Genomic DNA, 17477 nt, shown 5'->3' on the forward strand with positions numbered 1-17477 from the left:
AGCATGCTTAGTCATGGCCGACATGCAGGAGTCGTGAGGAGCTCTAGAACGTGTCGTTTTTAGCAGCTGACATTTAAAACGAATGCAAGAAGCACGTCTTTGTCATTTGTCTGCCCTAGTACATTCCGTCTGCCACAGTATGCAAAGCAAGGTTGACTGGGCAAAAACATTCAAGTACTCACCAGCAGCTTCATTGTAGTACACGTTGATTCTCTCCAGCTGCAAGTCACTGTCTCCATGGTAACTGCCAGTGGGGTCGATCCCATGCTCATCACTGATGACCTCCCAAAACTGGGGGGGAAAAAAAATCACATGATGGGCTGGCATCCTAAATATCGGTAAGGATGGCTCTTTTCTCCCTCGCATGTGCTTGGAACAGCGGCCACTGTGGTCAGCCAGTGAAGGAGTCCTAGAGCTGCACCCCCCTATTCCTCCAGGGGCTGCTGCAGAGGGGCTTGGAAATCCGCAGAGCATCGGCCATATGATGGCGACAGACTGAAAAGCTGGGAAGGGCACTGAGCGAGGAGGGTGGGCACAGCAGATGCCCTTCTAGGGAACGCCATGGAGGTTGGGGGGGGCCGTCACCCCCAGGCAGGGCTGAATGTCACTGCATCCCAGCCGATGGGTGGGTCCCGCCAGGACCAAGGACCACTTGGACCCCACCCCTCAACTGCCTGCAGGGATCAAGGTCTCCTGGTGCAAACCCCACCCAGCCCTCCAGGCAGAGCAGTTTTAGGCCACTGACATCCAGAGGGCCTGCTGCCCCTGCCCACGGCAGGGGTGGGTGGGGAAGGGCAGGCTGGAGGAGTCTGGGATCCCGACCGGGGACAGTGGGTAGAGCTGGGCACGGTGAGGGCACAGGCTCCATTGTGAATTTGCAGCAGGGAAGGGGGCGGGGAGGTTGGGGTGGGCAATATGGCGGTTGTGAAAGAGACCACGTCCTTGTCCGGGCGCCCGCCCACACCCTTGCACCAGGCTGGCTCCTGCCTCGCCCACTGCGGTCGGTAGTCACAGCGCTGGGACGTCACCTGCCGCCTCGCAGACAGGAAGCCAGACATTTTGTCTCATCATGTCGAGGGTGCTCATATTAGGGAAGTTATCTACCATTCGGATCTGAGAAATCTGCAAGCATCAGACATCAATCAGAACAGACTTTTCTTTTATAGGCAGAGGTGGGCAGGACTGGCAGGGACTATGTGGGTGAGGAGGGAAAGAGATGGTGGGGCTGTAGGTGCAATGTCAGGTTACCCAGCAGGAATATTTTTCTCTGTAGTCAGCAGATTCTCAGACTGAACTGTTAAGGGGGGCAGTGTTCACCTCTGTGCTTGTTTAAACCTGGCGCAAGCCAAGATTTATGGGCTGTGGGTGGGGGAAAACCTGCCTACAGTTGGGTGAAGCAAAGTAGAGGGTAAGAAATGGGCAATTGTGAACACTTGGTCATTACCTCCTTTGTTTCATAGGAGGCTCTCTGGATCATAAGGAAATGCAAAGTAACAAGAAATAAACAAATATCAATCCCTTTGTTGTTGTTATCTCTAATAACCAAAATGAAAGGTAGATGATGGGTGGATCTTGAGACAGAGCCAAGATTGGAATCTGAGTTATTTTAGGACTTCTGCCAAAAGAATTAGTTAAGCTGAAGCCACAGATAGCCAAGATTTGCAAGATAATGGGGGGAAGGAGAGGGGAAGGCTAGAAACCCATGCCAGGAGGATAGAAACCTTTAAACAGTTATTTGTTTAAAGCAGACATTAATGGGATCAAAATAAAGGTCTTACTGCAGCACTCTCAGAAGTTGAACAGACTGATGAGAGCTTCTGCTCTTCCCCCAACACTGAAGGGCCTTAAGCAAATCTGCTTTATTCGCCATAGTTTGGAAGGATTTCAAAAGCCGGATGGCAAAGATGAAAATGGGAAAACCACCCTGGAATTGCCTGAGTGATGATTCCACAATCTAATCACATTAAAGATTGACAGAAGGGCCTGGTCCCTTGACCCAATCCCCAGCTGGGGACCCAAGGGCATGTACACATGAGTGGGTAAAATGGTCAGGGAGTCTAAGAATGATATTTCTGGGACTCCTTGACATGAGAGCCCCGTTCACCCTGGTGCCAGAGATAGTGAAGTCCTAACAGGGGTTGCAGTTAGATTGGGAGGATATGGGAATGACATGGGTGGTGGGATTCAAGTTTAGATGAAGACTGAAATGTTTGAACAGACTATGTGAAGTGGTTGTATCTTCATTACCTGAATATATTATGGGGGTGAATATTGTGTCTAATTGGTCAGTGCTTCCCCTACCCTAGTGTTATACAACGGAAGTGTCGTAAAGCCACCCTTCAGCCATTATTAAGTAGACAGCGCACAACGTGGGCTGTTCCTAATTTGACAGGGGTAGCAGTGCAGACATATTATCTGTACAGTGATACTGGGTGAGGTGTGGGGTGTGGACTGGGGCTCATTACAAAAGCCTGGGAGTGCCACCCAGCAATGACCACTGGGATTGCTGTTTGAAAATTCCAGAACATTCCCATTTGAAAGACAATTCCTAGCTTGCTATTTGACGTTAATTGAAATTGTTCCTGTGACTGAAGGACATAAAATAATCTTGAAATACCCATAATGTCTTGGGTAATGTCAAAAAATATCCTAATGGGGAGGGGAGTGCTCAGAAGACTTTCATAATAAAAAAGAAGTCATTTATATAGGAAATGGTACCAAGGGAATCCAAGGAGAGGTACTGAGGAGCAGGGAGCTCCTTCTCCTTTAGGACTGAATTTGGAACCATCTGACGTGCTGCTGGACCCTAAAGCCACTTGGGTATTGCCATATAAACAACATAAACAACTCTCTATTAACCAACAAGAGCTGCTTGGTTTATGGGTAGCAATATAATATATTTATATTAAAGCCTCATCAGGGTTAATAAAATGACTGGCTTGGAGATGGATTTAACTAACCATAAGCTAACTTTTATGCTAAATGGTTCTGTACAAGTTTATTATAAGGTACAAACAGCAACACAGCAAGAGAGAAAAAGAGTAATTAACCTAGCACCAAAAGGTGAATGTCTATGTCATGGCTTTATAGGGTGAATTGATTAGTTGTTTACCATTGCTTTGTTAGTAAATACTGTATCTGTAATTACAGATGCCCAGACAAAGGTGATTGTTTTGCTGTGAACTTCCTTGGTTGGCAATCCTCTGTGTGTGTTGTCATACATAGATGCTGGGAATTAACATTGTCCCTGACTATGTGAGGACAAGATGACTGGAATCTTGACATTCAGACCCTTTGGGACTCTTCCCCAAGTGTCTCCTCTCCTGGCTGATTTTAATTTATATACTTTCCACATAATAAACCATAACCATGAACATAACAGCTTTCAGTGAGTTCTGTGAATCCTTCTGACAAATAGTTAAAACTGAGAGTGGTTTTGGGGGCCCCTTGAACTTGCGCTTGTTGTCAGAAGTGAGGGCAGTCTTCTGTGTGGACACTTTGTGTCCTCTAGAACTTCACAGTTGTCCATATTTTATTCAGGGGATGAAGTGAATATTTACATTATGAATGCTGAAACCTCCAGCCTTCTACTCAGCAATCAGAATGCTGGTGGCCAGGCAGAAGAAGCAGGATATGGGTGGGGATAATCTGGGCTATATGATCATTTCAAGAACAAAGACATCATAATGATGATTATATAGGCTATCTTTTGCTGCACAAAAATCCACCCCAATACTTTGTGGATTGAGACAAACTATGTATTATTATTTGTAAGTTTGAGGTTGGCTGAGTGGTTTTGTTATGGGCCGGCTCATCTGGGGCTTGATGTTCTGGGGTAGCTTCATTCACATGTCAGTTGGTTGGCAGGCTTGTTGGTCTAGTGAGGTGCTCACTGTCATGTCTGGCAGTTGGCTTGATGTCAGCTGGAAAAGCCATGTGTCTTTCATCACCCATCAGGCTAACCACTGGTTAGTGGTTAGTTTGTTTATATGGTGCCAAAACCATCCCTAGTGGCAGGAGAGGGCAAGCCCCAATCCACAAGGCTTTTCCCACCCTTCCTTGTATCACACTTGCTAATGTCCCATTGGTGAAAGCAAATCGTGTAACCAAACCCAGATTCAAGAGGTAGAGAAACAGACTCCACCTCTTGATTGATAGAGTAGCAAAATCACATTGTAAAATAGTGTGTATCAGTCTGTTTCTCTAGAAACAGAACCAATAAAGCCTGAAATCTGTAGGGCAGGCCCACATGCTGGAAACTCAAGCAGGGTTTCTATGTCACAGTCTTAGATGGGTTCATCTCTGGGAAACCTCAGTTTTTGCTCTTAAGCCTTCAACCATTTGGATGAGGCTCATCCTTATTATGAAAGATAATCTGTTAATAAAACGGTAAGTAATCTGATTGCAAAGGTGAATCATGTCTACAAAATACCTTCACAGCAACATCTAGATTAGTCTTTGAACAACTGGGTTCCATAGGTTAACTAAGTTGACACACAAAGTTTCACCATCACAGAGCAAATATTCAGCTCTCATTCAGTCTGTATACTCCATTGATAGTTCCCTAAACAAATAACCAGATTGCTCAGAATTCACCCAGCGAATTCTATGCTCAAAAAGCTCTATGCACGGGCCTGGAGATCCCAAAGAGCTTCTTAGTGTCTCTCTCTTAAAAATGAGCACACAACTGAAGAAGACCAGATACCTGGAAGACAAAGGCCCAAACAAGTAAACAAAGATTAAGAATAAAGAAGGAAACATGGAAAAAATTATGAAGGGAAAAGGAAACATCCTTTAAAAATCTTATGAATCTCCTCAGAGGAGAGATGATAGTGTATCCATGAAATAGGAACAGAATACATAAAAAATAAAATTAAAGAATTGAGAAGGATTCTTAGAAATTAAAAAATGTAAGAGCACAATTGAAAACTCAGTTGAGATGCTGGAAGATAAAGTCAAGCAAATCTAAAACGTATAGGAAAGAAGGGTAGGGGGATGGAAAACAGGAGAGAATTTGATTAAAAAATTAGAGGACTAACCAGAGGTCCAACATCAGATGAATAACAGCTCCACAGAGAAGCAGCTGAAGAAAAAAAAAAAAAACTGGGAGAAATATGATCATATAAATATATGAAGAAAATGACAGAAGAATGTGAGTTTCCAGATATAATTCTGTATGGTGGAGTCTATCACCTCCTTATGATCTGAATGCATGATCCAGTTACTTGAAAATTCCTTGTTTCCCATCGGTCTCTCGGGAAACAGACTCGGAGAGATTTATACAAGAAGCGTATTGGAGAAGGAAGGGAGCCGAATTGGGGGAAATGAGAAGCTGAGGTGTACAGTCCCGGGGGATGATCTGGAGCTCAGATGACTCTTCAGGGACATCCCAAATTGAAGCAAGGGGGCTAAATCTTCCCTCCCCTCACCGACCAGCCCTGGCATGCAACAGGTCCCCGAGGAAGGGACCATGCCTGTGGGTGAGGCAGCTTGCTAGCTGAAGGCAACTCTAAGAGCAGAGCTCAGCTGAGGCTCCGTCAGTGGCCCAACTTCCAGGAGCCTCAGAGTCCTGAAGGGGTAATGCACTTCCTCAATTCACTTGGAAACTTCTAGTTTTAAGTCCTTGGAAGTCCAAATGCACACGTGGTCTTGGATGGTGGTCTGCCTACTAGGGGAGCGTGGCACGGGCTGCCTGTGCCAGGCCCAGGCTTGGTGAGGAGGCCCAGCCCTGGCCACAGTTGTGGGGCGCTGCCTGGGAAGGGAGTGTGAAGTCTTTCTGAGGAGCAGCTTCAAAAGCCCCATTGTTGTCACACAGTCAGTAATAGGGTTTTTATCAGTAATACTGCGGCCATGTTGCCTCGATATGGCCGACTCCCACACCCAGCCCTCACTCGGTCTGAATTCAAGCAGAGCACAAGGGAGTGCTATTGACGGGCTCTTCAAACCCTTACTACGCGGCTGTGCCGATTCAAAGGGCATCTAAGACATTTTAAACATTTCACATGTATGGAGGGGATAAACTAGAAGTGTTTGCATTTTAAATGATTTTTCAATTTGCAAGAGATTTATCATAATAAACTTTCTTATTAGGTGTTGATATCAGTCCAGTTACAAAAATTGAATGAATGTCTCATTTGTTACCAAAACTGCTTCTATATTAAATCTCTATCCCATTTATCCAGTGGCGCCTGTTCCATGCAATGTGTGTGAGATGAAGGGAAAAGAAGGGAGATCCACACTGAGCTCCTTCTGTATTCTACAGTCAACCAAGGCACTTTACACACGCGCGCACGCGCACACACATGCACGCACACACAAGGTAGAGATTATCTCCTCCTTGTGCATGAGGAAACTGGTTCGGAGGGGTTAAGAAAATGGCCTGGCATCATGCAATGCCAGCAAAAACCTCAGCAGTTGCATCCTCTAACGCCCGACAGCACATTTTCTGGAGTTTCACATACATAGTTTCCTAGGTAACCAGCACACAGCCTCCAGGACTGTGTGCATGAAAGGGAGGAAGGGGGGCGGGGATCCATCTAGTCTTCCCCTCATTTCCTGCATCAACAGTGCCGCAGCCTTTGTCGGGGTGTTAATGTGGCGAAAACAGAAAGCCCAAGCTTGCCTGTGGGATTATGTCTCCAATGAGAATTTCTACTCACTGAAGGACCAGATGCATTGAGAATCTTGCCTGTTCAGAGCATGGAGCCTATTTCTGCTTTTATCCACTCCCCTGCTTTTTTCTTTTCTCTTAGGCTTTTTGTCCTTGCAGCAAGTTCCCTTTCCTAGTGGGCAAGAGTAGTGAGTACCCCTTATTCCAATGAGCCTGTGCTCTTGAGAAACGCCAACACCTGTTCCACCATGGGCAAAGGGCTCTGCAGAATCCTCGCAGAAGATCCAGTGACCAGGACAAGGGCCAGGGCTGGCAAATTTCTGTGTCACCTGACCCATTCATCCTGACACGGAGTCTTTGCTGCTTCTTTTTTTTTTTTTTAAGATTTTTATTTATTTATTGAGAGAGATAGTGATAGAGAGAGAGCATGAGAGGGGGAGAGTCAGAGGGAGAAGCAGACTCCCCACTGAGCAGGGAGCCCGATGCGGGACTCGATCCCAGGACTCCAGGATCATGACCTGAGCCTAAGGCAGTCGCTTAAACAACTGAGCCACCCAGGCGCCCCTGGAGTCTTTGCTTCTTATCTTCTGTCCTGTGATGGTCATTGCAGATGGCCACTGGAACTGGAAGAATTTGCTCTCCATGCCCTGCTGCAGGAGATGGGCTTAGGCTGAGAGATTAAATAAGCAAGGGGAATGAGAGTTGAAGCAGCTTGCTTCTTCAGCGCCGCCAACAATTTGATCCTCATCAGTCCAAAGCATTCCCTTTACTAAGAAGCTGAAATGCACTTTGCTTTTATGAGCAGCCCTCTTCTGATGTAAATATTAATGAAAGTTAAGCTCACGGGTGTTGCTGCTCAAAGCCATTTTGTTTCAGTAGCACTATGCTCACGGAAATATCTCTGGCCAGTTTTATTACATATGGTTAACACCTTCACTTGCCATCTGATATATCAATGGACAGCTACAGCATGGTCACGGGTCAAGGTCAGGAGGCATCAGCCTAGCTGCAGGGCGAGCCCGCAGGACTGGGAAATGGTGGGCTCAGTTTTAGGGGTGTGGGAAGGCATCAGCATCCAGGGGTCTGAGCTGATGGCTGAAGGTGGTTGGCATAGTGTCTGGGCAGTGACAGTGCCCCAAGTCAGACTTCTAGTTCTGGACAGGTAATAGACAGGGCAGGGACAAGGCTCAGTGGCCAGGCAGGAGGGACTAGAAGCTAGTTTGAGCAGGCAGATGGGCTGAGCCCGCTCACGATCCCAGGACACTGTAGCAGGCAGCTGGATATGAGCTGGCCCTCTTAAATTAATGATAAGTTTCTTGGGAGTGGTAATGGCATTATGGTTACATAAGACAATGTCTTTGTCCTTAGGAGGTGTATACCGAAACTTTTAAGAGTGAATTGTTATGATGTCTATAATCTACTTGCAAATAATTTAGCAAAAAAAATGTGTATACACACACGCACACACACATATACAAGCAAACGCCACAGAATGGGCAAAACATGTATAACTGTTGGAATTAGAAGGGTATTCAAGAATTGACTGAGCTATTCTTTCATCTTGTAGGGGTTTTTTTTTTTTAATATTTTATTTATTTGACAGAGAGAGAGAGAGCACAAGCAGGGGGGGAGCAGCAGGCAGAGGGAGAAGCAGACTCCCCCCTGAGCAAGGAGCCCAATGCGGGACTCGATCCCAGGACCCCGGGACTATGACCTGAGCTGAAGGCAGACGCTTAACCGACTGAGCCACCCAAGCGCCCCCATTTTGTAGGTTTTAAGTGTTATTGTTTAAATATGTTTTTAAAAGTTTTTTTAAAAAAGGGTTAATGATTAATTCTAGGCCTGAAACGTAAAACAGATTTTTTTTTAATACTAAGTGGTACAATTAGTTAATGTTTTGCTGGCTTCCTCTTTATAAACATGGTATAGTCCAGAAAGGATAGACTAAGGAAAAAAATGCTACCGTTAAACCCACCAGTTAAAAATGTGTTTCATAAAGCAGGCTGGTGAGTTCTATTTTTATCTTGTGTTTTCTTGTTCTCACATTTTCAATGCTTAATTGTTTTTCTCATTCAGAAGAACATTTTATCTGACTACCCATCCTGTGGCAGGAAGTAGAAGGGAGTGCTGTCTGGAGATTAAACCACAAAAGAGGACAGCAAGTCTTCCACATCCCTGTCGTGGTTCTGCTTTTATAGCCCTGAGGAAATAACTCGATCAACCAAAACACACAGAGCTGCCACACTTGTACATAATTAGGAAGATAATTAAAAAAAGGGGGGGGATTTCTATTTGGATGCTTGTGCAGATAGAACATGAATACATGGCTCAATGGGTAAATGCATGAAAATCGTGTGATGATATCTATCTCCCCTCCTAGACTTCATATCCTTAAGGGCAGGAACAGTGTCTCTCCTATTTATATTTGTACTCCCATTGCCCAGCTCCATAAATATTTGTTGAGTAAATGAGTAAATAAATAAATAAATAAATAAAGTAGAATAAAGAGATGTGACAATATTTGAATTTCACAATAGCCAAGGATTGTGCAAATCCACAATACAATTGTTTTTGTGTTTTATCACTTTCGTAGACTAAATATAACAGACCGTTATAGGAGAAATGCTTAGTTAATGACGCAGCATGATACACATTTAAAATATCTGTGGAGTTAAGCGATGATTAAAGCTAATATTTAAAAAATGAAACTAACTGCTTCTGTTAGAGCAGTGGGATTTCAAGTAGCCTTCTTTAGCCTGTGTACCATTTTGTTTTTAATCAGAGTAATTTATAAATGGGCATGACTCCTGCAGGCAAGCAAAGGCAAACCCGTTAATATATAAGAAAATTGCACAACATGGAAAATTATTTGCCTCTGTCATGAGGAATGTAGATCCAAAGTACGTGTTTATTTTTATTAGACTATTGGGAAGGAGAAGAGAGATTTAGGAAGTAACAAAATCCTGACTCACACGGAGACTTAGTGCCCTGGCCTTGTTTCCAGAAGCCATTCAACAGAGTTGATTGGAAGGCAGGGGCAAGGCAGTGCACATAGGAAAACAAAATGTAACTTCCATGATAAACAGCATCAACATACGAGGAGGGCGGAAAGTCAACCTCAAATGGAGGAATATGTCTCGTGAGTAATAAATGCTATTTAATGCTTGACAAACTATAAGTTCCGTCAATGTAAAGGTAAAAGTCATGGTCACCAGTTCGGGGCACGTAGGTTCATCTGCAGATCTGAGCCCGCAAATGTGAACTGTACTGTGCTAAAGGCACTGTGGTGGATTCAGATATGATGCCCCCAACAACATCTGAGTGATGCTCATCTTCACCGATAATTAAGAAATAGAAATAAAAATCGGGGCACCTGGGTGGCTCAGTCGGTTAAGCGGCTGCCTTCAGCTCAGGTCATGATCTCAGGCTCCTGGGATTGAGACCTGATTCGGGCTCCTTGCTCAGTGGGGCGTCTGCTTCTCCCTCTGCCCCTCCCCCACTCGTGTTCATGCGCTCTTGCTCTCTCAAATAAATAAAATCTTTAAAAATAAATAAATAAAATGGGAGTGAGGTATTTTTCATCAGGTTGGCCAAATTTTTGAATCTGATTATGTCCATTGTTAGAAAATATGAAATTTTAGGGATGCCTGGGTGGCTCAGTTGGTTAAGTGTCTGCCTTCTGCTCAGATCATGATCCCAGGGTCCTGGGATCGAGTCCTGCATCGGGCTCCCTGTTCGGCGGGAAGCCTGCTTCTCCCTCTGCCTGCCGCTCCCCCTGCTTGTGCTCTCTCTCTCTTTCTCTCTGACAAATAAATAAATAAAATATTCTTTAAAAAAAGGAAGGAAGAAAATATGAACTTTTAGGACATAAACACAGGCATAAAAAATTTTTAAGTTTTCCTAAAATTGATCTTCATTTCTAACTCAAGAGCCACTGTTCCGTTTGGCAGAAACAACTTCAACTTAGTCAGTGAAGGTTAGTATTTGTCGGGTTGTGAGACCCTCCGTCACCCCCGGGCTTTTATCCTCCCCACTGAGGTGGATTTGGAGCAATGGGAGGTGGCGGTGATGCAGGCCAGGGGCGCGCCAGAGAGGGGCGTCCTGCACGGCCTCTTCTCTGCCCACCTTCCAGACTCATGCATTCTCAGACACCCGCCCCTGGAGGCTCACGTTATAAAGTTCTCGCTGACATATCCTGCCTTGTCCCATTGTGAGGGTTAATTTTATGTGTCATCTTGACTGGACCATGGGGTGCCCAGATATTTGGCTAAACATTATTTCTGTGAGGGTGGTTCTGGATGAGATTAGCACTTGAATCGGTAGACTGAGTGGAACAGATTGCTGTTCCCAGTGTGGGCAGGCATTATCCCATCCACTGGAGGCCTGAATAGACTAAAAAGATGGAGGATGGAAGGATTTGCTCTCTAGCAGACTGTTGGGGCCTGATGTCGACCTTCTGCTCTCAGACGCGGACTCACACCATTGGCTCTCTGGATTCCCAGGCCTTTGGACTCAGACTGGAAATACATCACCGGCTCTCCTGAATCTCTAGCTTGCAGATGCCAGACCTCAAGACTTCTCAGTCTCCACAATCTTATGAGCCAATTTTTTAAAAAGATTTTATTTCTTTATTGAGAGAGAGAGAGCATGAGCAGGTGGAGGGGCAGAGGGAGAAGCAGACTCCCCGCTGAGCAGGGAGCCCGATGTGGGGCCCGATCGCAGGACCCTGGGATCATGACCTGAGCCGAAGGCAGCCGCTTAACCAACTGAGCACCCAGGCGCCCTGTGAACCATTGTTTTTTTAAATAATAAATGTCTTTAAATATATCCTATTGGTTTTGTTTCTCCAGAGAACCCTGACTCACATACCCCTTGTCTAGATAACGAGGACTCTTTGGCTACCTCTGTTCTTCCCAGTGAAAACACGAAACCTTCCGAAGCTCTCTTGCAATGTTCTGGGGCCCCACGAGGCTCCCAGCCTCAGGACCTCTCAGCCCCGACATGCAACTTGCAATTTCTACTCTACTGCTGGTACGTCAAACCGGTGGGAGGGAACGCCGTTGGGTTTCATTTGCCATTTCCCAGAATCCAAAATAGAAACCGGTATGCAGATTCCTGGCTTGGGAAACTACCTAGGACTTTATCAGCTGGGATGCTTTTGTCTGCAAGGAACAGAAGCTCCAACTGAAAATGCCCTTCGCAAGAAGAAATGTGTTATCCCATATAACAAAAATATTACAGCAGCAGTTCTCAAAGTGTGGTCTAGTGACCCCTGCAAGTCCCTGAAACCCTTTCAGGGCCTCTGCATGGTCAAAACCATCCATTCCAAGTGCAGGATAGACCAACAGGTTTTAATTGTCCTAAAGCAGAAGTCAGCAGTTATGTACAAAAGCTTATTTCAAAGAAGGTTCTATAAAAGTTTTATTGAAATACAACCACACTCATGTGTTTATGTATCATTGTGGCTGTTGTTGAGCTGCATGGGCTGACTTCAGCAGTTGTAACAGAAACTTCAAGGCCTGCAGAGGGGAAAATATTTACTATCTGACCCTTTACAGAAAAAAATGTACTGAGCCCTGTAATAAAGTGTAAGTATTTTTGGAGATCGTTTCAGAGTCCACATTATAACTAACCTTTAAGGAATTACAACTCGTTATGTTTTTGGTGTTTACCAAAGAAGAGTACCCACGATTATCTGAACATGAATGAAAAATACTCCCCCAGGCGCCTGGGTGGCTCCCTGACTGCCTTCGGCTCAGGTCATGATCCTGGAGTCCCAGGATCGTGTCCCGCGTCGGGCTCCCTGCTCAATGGGGAGTCTGCTTCTCCCTCTGACCCTCCCTCCTCTCATGCTCTCTCTGTGTCAAATAAATAAATAAATAATCTTAAAAAAAAAATACTCCTCCCATTCTCCACTACATATCTGAGTGAGGACAGATTTGTTTGTTTGATTTTCAACAGAAACAACGGATGAGAACAGATTGAATGCAGAAGCAGTTATGAAAATCCAGTTGAAAAGCAGTGTGAAAATCACTTATGAAAAGCCAGACATTAAAGGGATTTGCAAAAATGTAAAACAATGCCACTCATATCCCTAAGTTATTTTTTTTGTTTTATAAAACATTAGTTTTTCATAAAAAATGTTAGTTAAGGTAACATGTAATGGGTTTTTGATTCTATCATAGATTAACGATCTATTTAAATTCATAATAATTACACCTTTTTAAATGTTCTCAATTTCAGTTAATAATACGGTAAATATTGACGGCGATAAGCCACATACACAATCTTGTTGGGATCTTCAATGATTATTAAGAGTGTAACAGGGCCCTGAGGCTGACAGGTTTGAGAACAGCTAGTTTAGAGCTAGGACAGGTCCAGGATTGGTTACTCCATGTCACTGACTTTACCCCAGACCCAGGTGTTTTCTATTTCTAATAACACCCAGGTGTTATTCTCAATGCACTGTTGGCCTTCCCCTTATATCAGCTTCCCTCACGTGGGCTTTGGCAGCCCTCTGTAGCATCACATGCTTTCAGAGGCAGAAAAGGCACTACATATTTTTGCCCAACTATTTTTTAAGAGCAAAGAAAACCTCCCTCAGAACCAGAGTACTCTTTTCTTAAACCACATAATAACCCGCCCCCTTTCCCCCAAAAAAGCCTCATTAAAAGGAGTGTATGGGAAGTAAATTGATTCCAGACCAACCCTTGTGCCATAAACAATGAGAGCACTGGACAAAATCTATGAAACAACCGTTTTCAGTCCTCAGAACACAGACCCAGGAGGACTGTACCTTCTGGAAAAAAGAGAAACAAATGAGGTGAACCCTACAATCACTTGTGCTTTCTGCTGGAAGAACCTTCTAAACCATGGTACAGAGAGAAGGAATCCAAGTGGAGCCCAGTAGTCTTGCGGAGCTGAGAAAACAGAGACGGATGTTCGGAACACTGAGGGAGGTCGAAGCTGCAAAGCCACGCAAAGAAATTGCCCCATAAACCGGCATGGCACCTTTGAAGGTTCTGGCTGAAGGCTGGCTTTGGGATGAACAGGTGAGATTCCACAAGGCCAAGCAAAGAACAACCACCAGGGAAAGAGTATCGCTCACATGGGACTGGAGACATTCGAGTTCTGCCCAGCCACATGGAGATATTTCAGTGAGCTACCCAGGATATTCAGTAGAAATCCCAGAAAGGTCCCACCTTAGGACTAGAACTTAAGTAGCACTGAAGGAAAGGTTACTCCAGACCCACCCAACAGAGCTTGGAAACAAGCCTGGGAAAGACCACGCTGATCTACAAGTGAACTACCTGCAAAAGCAAAGCCCAACACTCTTTACAAAAAGACAACAAAATCCACATGCTTTTTAAAAGTGAAACATTTGCAGTGCCCTAAATTCAATTAGAAGATGCTAGACAAGAAGAGGCAGGAAAATGTGACCCCAAATCGGGGAAAATCAAAGCAATAGAAAAAGAGCCAGGAATGACAAATTTTTTTAAATGTCAGTATGAGACAAGGATTTAAAAACAGCTGTTATGAATATATTGAAGGATTTAAGCAGTCGGTGGAGCAGGGCTTGGAGAGGAGGCAGCTCGTTTGGGAGCAGTTCTGCATGAGGCGGGCGGATGGCCCGGGGGGCTGGCGGAGCTGGGGGGGCAGCCGCTGGCCTGTAAGCTGGGCACCGCTGTTTCATCCCTTTGTGCTGCAGGTGCACGTGTCCCTGCCCAGCGTCCCTGTGATACCTCCCACCGGGGCCTCTTTCTCTTCTGCTACCCAGAGACATGGGGCTACGCCGGCTGTGAGTTTGTAGGAATCGGCAACCCAAGAAAAAGTTTTACTCATCTGAGCTCCCTTCTGAGAATCCTCCCCCACAGACAGGAAAATCCTGGTGCCTCCAGCTGGGGTGTGGTGCTCCTCGCTGCAAGGCCTGTGGCTATCTGGGCCCCCAAACCTGCCCCAGATGTCACAAGGCACATTACTGCAGTAGGCAGCATCCAAGTCCAGACCGGAGACTGGGACACAAGCAGGCTTGTGCACAGATCATCCGGACAGTAGAGTTCTAGACTGCCACTTCCTTTTCCCAGGATTTGAAACCGGAATGGAAACAGAAGATGGGATTACACCTGAAGTTGTAGAAAAGGATGATGTTACAGAGATTACAGGACCTGTGGGAGAAGCGCCTGAAAAAGAATTGGATTCCATAGCGAAACAGGAATCCAGGGAAGATAACATTTTGCAGAAGTTTAAACCCAAAATAGCTTTTGAATCCGGACAAATTCTCAGAAATTGGCAGAGGGATTGTCCTCATCTGGATTCCTGGTGAAAATAGCCCTCAAGAAAAGGATATTCCAGACTGCCCCTGTCGTGCCAAGAGAGTATTTGAATTCCAGGCCATGTCTCAGCGGCTCAGCTACCTCAAGGCAGACACACTGGGCATGCGTGTTGACCAGGCCACCCGACTGGCCTCCCCGGCGGTCAAAGCTATAGACTGGGCATTGGCTACACAGAGCAATTCGTAGGAAGCAAGACGTAACAGATACACCTTAAAGACATCGTTGTAAAACCTTTAAAATGCTGCTAATCTCTTCCACTTTCAAGAATTCCATGTCTTGGACTTTATCCTAAGGAAATAATGATGCCAGAGACACAAGTTCAAAAATGTTGTTTTAGGCATTGCTTACAATGCCTAAATATTAGTGAAACAGCAATTTCCAGTGACAGGGAATTAAATAAATTTTGGTGGATCCACACAGGGCGAGGCTATGCAGTCTTAACAGTACAGACCTGTATGGACACCATGTAAGATATGGATCTAAATTGACACCAAGATACCATTATGAATAGTAGTCATAGTATGATCATATTTTCATAAGAATATTTATACACATTTGTGTACATGGAAATAAATCTGGAAAGATATGCACTAGGTGTAAACTGGTTACTTACAAATGGTAAGACCAAGTGAAATGACCTTTTCACTTATATGTATATGTCTTTCTACAATAAAAATGCATAATGTTTCTAATAAAGGAAAAAGAAGTCTTTGTTTTGTGCTGTTGTGGGGGTGTGTTAGTGTGCATGGTTTTTGAATGGGGGTTGCGATTTCAAGAGAGGAGCAAGAAAACTAAATATTTTCCAAAACCCTTTTCCCATAAAAAGGAAGAATGGATTTTTAGCAATCCAAAGATATAAAGTGAAATGGTTTACAAAACTGTCAAATTAGGAAAGATTAGCCATGCCAAACATTAGGCAAAGCAAGATAGAACTAGAGTTAGAAGGTGCAAAGCATTTGGATTCCTTTTTCATCGTATTATATCCAAGGGTGAGAGATTTCCAGGGCAGGAGCAGATCTAAAATTCCTGACCCACTCTGTCTCTAAGTGCTTGGCATTAGACATCAGCACCCTACCCTCCTGTCCTTCGCTTGCCTACTTTGTATTCTCCTCACCCTGCGTTGACCGGGTTTTTATTGATTCTGTCCCAACAGCTGGCCTGTAAAATGTCACATAGCATGGATGACGCATGTTCACCCTGGAACATTTTTCATTCCTCAGCAGTCTGTCACCCAGCCCTTCACCAGCTGCTGTGAGGCCAAAACTAATGACTTGGAAGCAGGTCAAAGTCCATGGGCATCTCAAATGGGAAAACCTGCCAGCAAGAGTTGAGACATTTCTCTACACTTAAGAAATTTAAAGTTTATCAGAGAGAGAACCGGAATTTCAATGTAAAATTGTTCAGAACTGGGGGGGGGGGGGGCGGGAAATTCACCTGGGTGTTCAGAAAAGAATTCCTGAAAGGAGTGGTGGGGAGTCACATCTGGAAGCGGGTAAGTGAGCCATGAATGTCTATATTAGATTAGATTCTATAGATTGTCCATAGGAAGGGAGGGAGCAGGTGCCAAAGCTCAGAGCCGCTCAGCAGGAGATTGTGGGGACAGGGTTCTAATACTGGGCAGGGCCTGAGGTAGGGTGAGTGGTCGGTGAGAGGATAAGTCGACTTTCAGCAGGTATCAGAAGGGCCATATTAGGGCACTTGCACTTTATATTTGCAGAAACAGAATTGTAAGAAGAGAAATCACAGGGTCAGGTTTCATTTCCAACAATTACTCTTGCCACAGTATGAAGCATGGGTTGCAATTTTTCTTCATTACGCGGTGCCTCTAACATAGTAGGTGCTCAGGAAATATCTGTTAAATGAAAGATCAGTGAAGAAAGGAAAGAAAAAATTCCCTTTTTATAGACTTAGTGGGTTTGCAGCAAAAAAAAGTAGGTTATGGAACTCTCCAGACCGGTGGGGTGGGGGTGGGGAAATGTGACACGGATGTTACATGCACAATCGGCAGCAGCTTGGCTTTATTTTGTTTTTGGTATGCTAATGTTGCACAGGAAAGATTCATTCTGCCATCTTCAGAGCTAGGATGCGATACAACTCTACGGACGACATTCTAGAGCCTGCTCCTCCCAGGATGGTCTGGCGGCAGCAGCATCCCCAGCGTGCTGGTTGGAAATGTAGAATTGCCAGCCCCACCCCACCGACTGAGTCAGAATCTGCATTTTAATGAGTTCCCCCAAGAGGTGAGGAGGCGAAGAGTAGGCAGTTTCACGTTGGGGGGTGCCAGTCTGGATGCAGAAGCTCTGTCGTACTGGAGGACTCATCAGGAGAACCTGGCAAGTGAGAAGAGCTAGGAATCCCCATTTCCCCCCATTCTCTGCTTCAGGCTAAAAGTGGGACCTAACAGGAATCTACAGGTTTCTCCCCAAGCCCCAGCAATTCCACATGGTTCGACCTCACACTTGGTTTGTTTTTCGTTTTTTGTTTTTTCTTTTGGCGTATGAAAATTTATTACTGTCATGTGTGCACCATCAAAC

At 44.9% G+C, this 17477-nt stretch overlaps 1 protein-coding gene and 1 pseudogene across 1 annotated transcript in view; one reads left to right on the forward strand and one right to left on the reverse strand.

The window, feature by feature from the left end:
* LOC110586924 (tubulin beta-4B chain-like) overlaps positions 1–11139 on the reverse strand; it is an 11454-nt gene extending 315 nt beyond the window's left edge. Inside the window, exons 1-2 of the mRNA XM_021697226.1 lie at positions 11089–11139; positions 183–291 (exon numbers count right to left, since the gene is read on the reverse strand). Coding sequence (XP_021552901.1) covers positions 183–291; positions 11089–11139 — 160 coding nt within the window. The remainder of the gene's footprint in view (positions 1–182; positions 292–11088) is intronic.
* Positions 11140–11715: 576 nt separating this feature from the next.
* Positions 11716–15157, forward strand: LOC110586925 (annotated as a pseudogene).
* Positions 15158–17477: the final 2320 nt, after the last annotated feature.

The sequence above is a fragment of the Neomonachus schauinslandi genome, chromosome 8, assembly GCF_002201575.2.
Source record: "Neomonachus schauinslandi chromosome 8, ASM220157v2, whole genome shotgun sequence".
NCBI lineage: Eukaryota > Metazoa > Chordata > Mammalia > Carnivora > Phocidae > Neomonachus > Neomonachus schauinslandi.